General features: G+C 45.7%; 5 protein-coding genes across 5 annotated transcripts; 1 reads left to right on the forward strand and 4 right to left on the reverse strand.

The window, feature by feature from the left end:
- Positions 1-358: 358 nt before the first annotated feature.
- On the reverse strand, positions 359-1,413 carry SARC_01581 (hypothetical protein; the record flags this gene model as incomplete). Its single annotated transcript, XM_014304686.1, has 2 exons — positions 359-828; positions 906-1,413. The coding sequence occupies 2 exons, from the start codon at positions 1,411-1,413 to the stop codon at positions 359-361; spliced, it is 978 nt and encodes a 325-aa protein (XP_014160161.1).
- Positions 1,414-1,451: 38 nt separating this feature from the next.
- On the reverse strand, positions 1,452-1,850 carry SARC_01582 (hypothetical protein; the record flags this gene model as incomplete). The annotated part of the gene is made up of 1 exon (XM_014304687.1): positions 1,452-1,850. One exon carries the CDS (start codon positions 1,848-1,850, stop codon positions 1,452-1,454), a length of 399 nt encoding a protein of 132 aa, XP_014160162.1.
- Positions 1,851-4,055: 2,205 nt separating this feature from the next.
- Positions 4,056-4,460, reverse strand: SARC_01583 (hypothetical protein; the record flags this gene model as incomplete). Its single annotated transcript, XM_014304688.1, has 1 exon — positions 4,056-4,460. The coding sequence occupies one exon, from the start codon at positions 4,458-4,460 to the stop codon at positions 4,056-4,058; it is 405 nt and encodes a 134-aa protein (XP_014160163.1).
- Positions 4,461-4,643: 183 nt separating this feature from the next.
- Positions 4,644-5,185, reverse strand: SARC_01584 (hypothetical protein; the record flags this gene model as incomplete). The annotated part of the gene is made up of 1 exon (XM_014304689.1): positions 4,644-5,185. Exon 1 carries the CDS (start codon positions 4,914-4,916, stop codon positions 4,644-4,646), a length of 273 nt encoding a protein of 90 aa, XP_014160164.1. The 5' UTR covers positions 4,917-5,185.
- A 123-nt stretch (positions 5,186-5,308) lies between these two features.
- SARC_01585 (hypothetical protein) lies at positions 5,309-5,727 on the forward strand (the record flags this gene model as incomplete). The annotated part of the gene is made up of 2 exons (XM_014304690.1): positions 5,309-5,371; positions 5,503-5,727. The coding sequence occupies 2 exons, from the start codon at positions 5,309-5,311 to the stop codon at positions 5,725-5,727; spliced, it is 288 nt and encodes a 95-aa protein (XP_014160165.1).
- Between the last annotated feature and the right edge of the window lie 3,021 nt (positions 5,728-8,748).

An 8,748-nucleotide genomic window follows, 5' to 3' on the forward strand; every position in this document is an offset into this window, starting at 1 on the left:
ATTTATTATTATTATTATTATTATTTATTTATTATTATTATTATTATTATTATTATTATTATTATTATTATTATTATTATTATTATTATTATTATTATTATTATTATTATTATTATTATTATTATTATTATTATTATTATTATTATTATTATTATTATTATTATTATTATTATTATTATTATTATTATTATTATTATTATTATTATTATTATTATTATTACTATTATTATTATTATTATTATTATTATTATTATTATTAGTATTAATATTATTATTATTACTATTATTACTATTATTATTATTATTATTATTATTATTATTTTTATTATTAATATTATTATTATTATTATTATATTTATCACGTTTGCATCACCGCCGCCACGGCCTGGTCCCAGTTCGGGTCCTCGCGCTGCCTGATTCGCAAACACGTACTGCACATTGTACTTTTTGACTCGTTCCAGGAGAGCCGCATCCCAAACGGCGTCTTGATCGAGTCGGGGAACTCGCCGCCGCTTGGCCGGGTCTTGTTGCGCTCCGCAAAATTCAGTTTCGTATAGTACGTGTCCTGGCTACTACTACCCTTGGCTGTCAACGAGTCGTTAAAGACCCCGTACCTCAAATCGTCCAGGGGCAGTCCGCTGAGCGCGCCGTCGATGCTAAACGAAAACGTCAGACACTTGAACAGGCCGGCAAAGTGGTCCACAAACTTGGCCTGGTACTCTTTCGAAGGATAGTTGACCCCGTGCTTGATATAGTTGGTGCCGTCGTGGTACAGGTGGCTCTCGCTCCAGAACCCCCAGCCCGCTTGCAGGTACGCTATCCGCGTTCCTTATCGAACTTGGCCGCGAACGCCGTGAAAAATTAGAGCTCAAACTGCTTTACGTCCGCGGACGACCAGTCCACACCCACAAACTTGTTCGGCTGGCTCACGTACGGGGGCAGTAAAGACTTTTGGTAGTCACCCGAGTTGGTGACACTCTGGTCCTGGATCCGCACGACCATTGGCCGGCCACGGGACTTGGCGCCGGCCAGATCCTTTTCCAGGGTCGTCCAGTCGTACTCGCCCCTGGTGGTGGGGCTGCTGAGCTCGGCCATGCTGTAGTATCTCCACTCAAAGCCCACATCCAGCCCCTTGGCCTCTTGTCCAGCGTACACACCGAGCCCAAGGCGCGGCATTCGACGATTGCCGCCACCACCACTAGTAGTAGTACATGATCGGTTAGTCAGTGCTCCAGTAGTAGTAGTAGTAGTAGTAGTAGTAGTAAAGTCTGCGGCCGTGTTGGTGCTGCCCGTAGTCGTTGTTTCGGTTGTGGTCGTGTCGTCAGTGGTGGACGTAAAATATACGAGCGCAACTACTGCCCCAACCACCACGAGGAGCAAAAATATCATAGCAAAGATGTTCAAGGTCGCCATCTTCTATTTTTCTTATACGTGAAAAATATGTACAGTTATTAGAAAACCATGGTCATTTCGCGCCGGTCATCTGGTGAGCTCACAAATCCATTGGTTTCATAAAACGGTATAAGCTCGTCATTGAGAGCATGTAGCATGAGCTCTTCAACGTACAGCATCTTACATGCATTGACTATAAAGTCAATTATCGCCTTGCCACCTCGTACCTCTGTACATATTAGGTTGAATATCGCAAGCCCGTCTTCAGATTCTACAGATGCAAAACCACATAATTTGCCGTTGACACAGTTCACGACAAACATGTTGCCGGTGCGGATGAAATTTTCAACTTGCTCATTTGTGAGCGCCTTACGGCAAATAATATTACGGCCGTCCGACGTCGAACGCAAGATCTTTGAAAGGAGCTTGTCGGACACGGTTTGGTATACCTCGAGCATTTTTTTTATTGATGAACAAAAAAAAAGTATAAACTATTTCAGTCGATCTCGTCCAGGTCTCAGACCCCGGCTCGCTGGCAAGGGCTCAGAGCCTCCCCCCTCCCCTGCCAACAACGACAAAAAAAAACCCCCCGAAAAAAAAAGAAGGCGATTTTCAAAATGGTCCAAAAAGAAGGTGATTTTGAGAATGGTAAAAAAGGAAGGTGATTTTGCAATCGGTGAATAAAAATGAGGTTTTTTTTAGGCAAAAAGAAGGCATTTCCGTCCGGTTCATCTTCCAAATGTTGTCACACTGGTTGTAGGTCCATCGGCTGACACCAAGGTTTCGATCGAGCCATTTTCGTTGATCCGGGGTCGGGTGGATGCGAATCTCCCGATTTCGCACAAGGTCCTCCACGTCATCAGCTCGATCGTCGTTACCTTCAATTTCGTCGACTTTACGCTTCTTCTTTGCTCTCACCGTCCGTCGGCGCTTCACGTAGATCCCTTCGTCTGTGGCGGTTTGCTGCGCTACGCTTCCCGTGATGAGACGAGACAAACAGTGTGACAACGGAGATGAGGTCCTCGGTAAATTCAGTGTCTGATGAGCCGGCAATTTCAACATTACCGTGAACCAGAGTTTGACGCCGCATTCTTGAAACCAGAGGTCCAAGATTTCAAATCCGAGTCTAGCAAAGCGGTCTTTGTTGGTAATGGCAAATGTGTCGACCAGTCCCTGGTGAGCCTGTCTGAGAATGGCATGAAGGCCGGTCCGCTTGAAGTTGAGGCTGCTCGCAATCTCTCGAACAACACGGTAGCCTGGAAACGCGCACTGCAAATCTGAGACCTGGCGGTCGAGGTCTCCGGATTGCTTGCTGCTGCTGACTCTGGCGTCGATGTTGTTCTCTTTTTCTTTCGGGGAACCCACTATGACATCTGTAAGCGTCCGAGAGACGTCGTCGGTGTAGTAGAATCGCTTGCCACCGGCGGATGATTGGATAGCTCGGATTCGACCGGCAACATGCCACCGTCTGAGGGTGGCTGCCACAAGGCCATACTTGTCACGAAAGTATTTTATTTTTGTCCTTTCCAAGCGCGAATCAAAACACGGTTGAAAATGTGTCATAATTTATTGTATACGAAAATTTACTTTTTAGAATATTCCCAAAAAAGCACTCGCTGTAAGACAATTTGAAAAAACATATTTATTATTGAAATCCTAGTCACGACTACACCGTCAAATTTACACGTCTAACCACGGCCATTGTACTGGAAAGTCGCCCAGTTTTACTACCGCATGTGCTTCCACCGCAGCAATGATCTCGGGCATATTCCACCTGTTCTGTTCATACGCACAGCAAAACGTGTCATCTGCCAAATAGCGCCACCCCAATACCCAGCGCGGCTAGCGATTTAGTCAGCTGGTACTGGCGCAGCAAGTTCACCACCCTTTTGTGCATGCACCGGTCGCGTCGCTCGGCAAACGGCACCTCGCCAAAAAAAAAAACTCATAGTCACGAATCGTAACCCCGACCTAAAATCGGGGTAGATACGTCGTCGATGCCCGTCTTCTGGTAATGTACCGTCAGCATTTTGCCGGGCAGTTTATTCCGATCCTGCCACAGCTGGCTTCTAAACGCCAGCGTCCCCTTGGGTCTGACGTTGAACTGGCGGCCGTCGTCGGTCGCGAAAATCAGCACGGCCGTACCCTCGTCCACGGCCGTACCCTCGTCCACGCCCGTGCCTTCGTTCACGTGCACAATTTTGAATTCGTCGTCCAGGAAATCCTTGAGCTTCATGAGGTCAAATGTGCGCGTGTACCTGTACGGCGCACTCATGTTGCGGTCCATCGTGCCTTCTTAGCCCTCGCCGACGTACTCGTCGTGCATGCACCGAATCTCCTCGAACGACTCAACGGACGTGTACAGCACAAACTTTAGCATATCCAAGCCTAGCCTGCGCACCTCGGACTCGAGTTCTGCGAGCTGGATTGCGCTATCAATGTAGGGCAGATCTGACGCAATGTCAAAGATGTAAAAGTGGACCCGTCCGGCCTTCTCGGAAACGCCGTTCGCCCAGACAATATCTGACAGCTCGTTAAACGACAAGCCGGTAGTGTACAGCTTGCAGTGGAATCCGCGTCCGGAATGAGTTCCACAAGAGCGGCGCGGATGTGGTCTAAGTTGCTAAAGGGCTTCCCAGCGCGCGAGCTGAGCTCGACCCCTTTCACTCCCTTGTCGCGCTTGCTGAGCATGCGCACGCCGTCGAGCTTCGGGGACACGTCGACGGGGTATGTGAGGCGGCTCTCGACCAGTTTCTGGGCCAGCATCGGCTTGACGGTTGTTTCTGGTCCCACTTGCGCTGTGCCTCGAGAATGACCTGTTGACGAGGACTCGTTTTGTTGCTTCGACCAATGTTTTTACCCGTCACGGTGACTGGTGCATGCACGACCTTGTTACCATCCTGTTTCCACGACGTGGTAAAGTACGTGTTGCCACGGACGGCAATTTGCCAGAACCGCGGGACACCATCGCTCTCTACAGTCTCGATCGCGGGCAGCTCGGTGACTGGTAACGCAGAAACGTCCCCAGATTTCATCTGCGTCTTGCTGAGAATTGGCTTTAACTGCATGATACACAGTGCTTGTTTTTTTTATAGATGTTGTGTTTTTGTACATGTGTCAAAGTGACTTAATTATGTGAGAAACACAAACTATTTATACACGTGTATACTCACACAATATACAATACACGCTCGATTTCAAAATTCTGACGAAACGAGTCCGTTCCGTGGACTGTCGAAATAAAAAATTACTCAGAGCAACTCTAGCTCGTTGCCTTCAAACGTGATCGGGGCACCACTAGTCTCGTCGACGAGGCCGCGCGTGACAATGACCTGCACGCAGTTTGCGAGATCCCACGACTTGAGCGAATGCATAAAATACTGTACTGCATCCAGGACACACAGCTCCTTGGGAATCACGCTCAAAATAGTGGCCAGCTCAAACGAGACCTTGGGGCAAGTCTGTCCGTTTTCATACTTGAACAAATGTAGACATCGCGGTACCATTTCTTCACCAACGCCCATACTCTGGACTTCGGGCGAGCTCGGGATTAACTCGTACGGCTTGAACTGGCCACTGACGACCAATTGCCGGAGCTGGGAAACTTCTCAATGTCAAACAGCACTAGTATCCCCAGCACCTATTTGTCGGTCGTTGCAGCACTGGCAGTGTCACCTAGTGTACTCATTTGTAACAACTTAACGTTTCGAAGGCCTCTCTTTTTTATATTATACGATCACTTCTACATAGGGTTTACTACATAACACAAACTCCCTCCCCGGATGTCTCGCCGAATTAAAAAAAAAAATACCGTTGGCCGCACGGGATTTGTGTGGAAACACGCCATTTTCACTGTGTGATTTTTGTGCTATACAATGAAAATGCGCAGCTGGCTGTGGGCGTTACAAATACACTCATGTTTGTGCTGTCAATATACAAACACACGATCGTCGACGCGCGTCTCGATCGTGCAGAAAAGGTATTTGCCAACCGGCGCAATGCCGTCGTGCATTCACCGCTAAAGTTCATCTGAATTTGAAACGCACAAAAAACGAATTTGAATTTGAAACGCCCAAATTTATATGAATCTTCACAAACACACACGCCGAGACAAGCACGCTGAGTAAATTAGAACTGACTGAACCCAGCAGCGTCAGTGTGGGCACACAAAACGGTGTCCAGGACACACGGGGACGCAACTCCATCAGCATTGGTCAGAAGGCCGGCAAAACAAGCCAGGGACACGACACGATTGCCATCGGGTTTGGGGCCGGGCACCGCGCACAGGGCGACAATTCCATTGCAGTTGGCAAGTTTGCCGGTCCAAACGCGTAGCACGCCCACACGGTTTTAGAGGGGTTCTTCGGTGAAGGGGTTCTTCGGCTGAGGACTTGTACCTCTAACGCGAACAAGCTGATAAGGCATTCTCAGCGAAGAGTCTTGCAAAGCATTAATGATAATATGACTCTATTCTCCTGTTCGTTTAGAGATTCATACCAATTATAGAAAAGCAGGTGTTCACATTGGCCAATGCCAATCATGGCAAAAGTTCCTTCAAATAGATCATTCATGCTAACTATGGCAAGTTTGTCTACTCACTTGCCTTTTCTGCATCATATATTCTTGCCTCCTTTGTCGCTGTCTTAGGACCACGTAATGGCAACATAGGATTGTGTATTATCACAATATAAAACTAGACGCATACCTTATTTATGTCTTTCTGATAAATAATGTTATGCTAAGCTTTCTTAAAAATGCTCTTCTCGTTCAATTTCTACATATTCATTGGTGCTCAATTCATAACAATTGCTCATACACATTCCATACATATCTTTGAAATTCCATTGGACTTTGACTTATTACATATAGCATGTACCAGAGTAAAAATGCTCACTTTGTTTGATCGTTATTTCGCTGAAAATAAACTTTGTGCCGAATTGTGTGAACAATTCATAGCTCGGGAACACGATACCATCAAATTTTAATATACATTACTATGAGATACATAGTATGGAAATAACCAATAATACAAATGTAAGTGAAGAACAAAATCGTGGACAATCAACATAGGTGCCTACCGAATATGTACATGCACACCCCTAAGTCATATGACTCGTTGGTGCTGTACAGCTTTGTTTGTCCGGGAATGGATGGCATTTATGTATTAATACAAGGGGGATAGCTCATACTAGGTATACATACCCAATCGCAGATTTGCATATAAATGTGCATTGCACATATGCACCGGCACAGAATCATATGCATTCAGCTATGTCAACGACCCTGTCATCAACCACAAGAAATCTTGGAGTGCATCAAACTATACTGTCCTGGCAGATATATTTTATACCGTCGGTGAACTGTATGTGGACTCCATGGACTTGAGCTGGGATGTAATTATTAAAAGCCGAGATGTTCAATTTGACAGTGATATATATTCGTCGTTAGTACCTTTAATGTTAATATACTGCGCCTTGGCGTAAGTCTCGGTAGGTATATGTGATATAATAAACTGGTTGGGTTCCTTGCGAGTCCGATGCTGAACTTTGGGTGCGTGTACGTTCAACAGTATCAGTTGTGCCACTTTCAATGCTGGGTCGGGTGCTGGCTGTATGTTTGCGCGGCCGAGGTGGTGCAAAAGGGCATCTCGGCGTGCATGCGATATAGGCCTCGTTGGATGCTCTGCTTGTAAGCTTCCAGGCCAAGAGTGAAAGTTTGCTTTGTACGTGATAAATAAACTGTTGTATTAAACGTGTATGGTTGCTTTATTAAATAGACTGACCCGTAGCGGAACGTTGAGCATGTATACGTGATAGTATCAGTGGCGTAACTCCGAATAGTGGGTCAGGTGACACTGTCCCTATGTTTTAGAAGTTTATTATACTGATCTGTAGCGTTTCTTCGAGTGCTTGTACATATATGTGATAGTACCAGTGGCGTATATCCCAGTAGTGAACCGGGTGACGCTGTCTCAATGTGTGCGAAGCTTATTATGCTTATCTGTAGCGTTTCTTCGAGTACTTGTACGTATATGTGATAACACCAGTGTCATATCTCCCAGTAGTGAGCCGGGTGACGCTGTCTCAATGTGTGCGAAGCCTACTATACTGAACCGTCGCGTTTCTTCGAGTACTTGTACGTATACGTGATAGCACCAGTGGCGTATATCCCAGTAGTGAGCCGGCTGACGCTGTCTCAATGTGTGCGAAGCCTACTATACTGAACTGTAGCGTTTCTTCGAGTACTTGTACGTATACGTGATAGCACCAGCGGCGTATCTCCCAGTAGTGGGTCAGGTGACATTGTCTCAACGTTTGTGAAGTATATAATCCTCAACCGTAGCGTTCCTTCGAGTATTTGTAATACGCACATTCGGTATTCATTATCAGTAGCGTATGCCTCCTTGTTGCGTCATGTGCCGACTTTGTGGTTGTTTGCGGTCGGAATGCCAAGGCGTGTGGCAGAAATGTGCAGTAACTTGCTGACGATGTCTTGGAAGATCACCCCGGCGGAGGACTTGTTGATGCCCTGTACAGGGTATAGGGTTCAGGGTTCAGGTTATAGGGTATTAGGGTATTAGGGTTTTAGGGTATAAAGTTTAGAGTTTAGGGGTTTACGGGTCAGAGTATAGGTTTAGGGTTTAGGGGTATATAACAATTAGTCGAGTGTACTATTGAGAGGCATATGGCGAAGTACGCGTGCGAAAATATACACCAAATGACCACCCGCGCGTGAAGTGCAGGGATGCCAGTATACAAATCACATAAATACATGGACGTAGGGGCGTACCATGTCTGGATGCAAGTATAGGAATACACTTACATACACGGACATAGATACTTACCATGCCTATGTACCGTAGATACGCAATTAGATCACCGACAGCTGTCACGCGACTGTAGCACGGTGAGCCTAGCGGAGACCACTGAATGAGAAAGCACAAGCATATTCGTTGGACAGAACAAACGCGTTCACGTATCGAATGCGGCATTTTGTCAATCGGCACGTATATGTATTGATATATGTAATAAGAGTGATGGTACCAACATGCGAGTTTTTTCTCTTAGGCGTATATTCCGTTCGTACAGACTGCGTATATCTATATACACTCGCCTACGGACACATGCACGAGTCAGTTATACATAGTCAGATATACTATACATACACAATAGGCATGTAAAATAATATAATTCAACTGTGTGTATCTATATACACTCGAATAAGAACACACCCATGCGTCAGTTATATATAGTCAGATATACTATACATACACAGCAGGCATGCATAATGATATAATTCAACTGTGTGTATCTATATACACTCGCATAAGAACACACCCATGCGTCAGTTATATAT

The sequence above is a fragment of the Sphaeroforma arctica genome, assembly GCF_001186125.1.
Source record: "Sphaeroforma arctica JP610 unplaced genomic scaffold supercont1.64, whole genome shotgun sequence".
Classification (NCBI taxonomy): Eukaryota; class Ichthyosporea; order Ichthyophonida; genus Sphaeroforma; species Sphaeroforma arctica.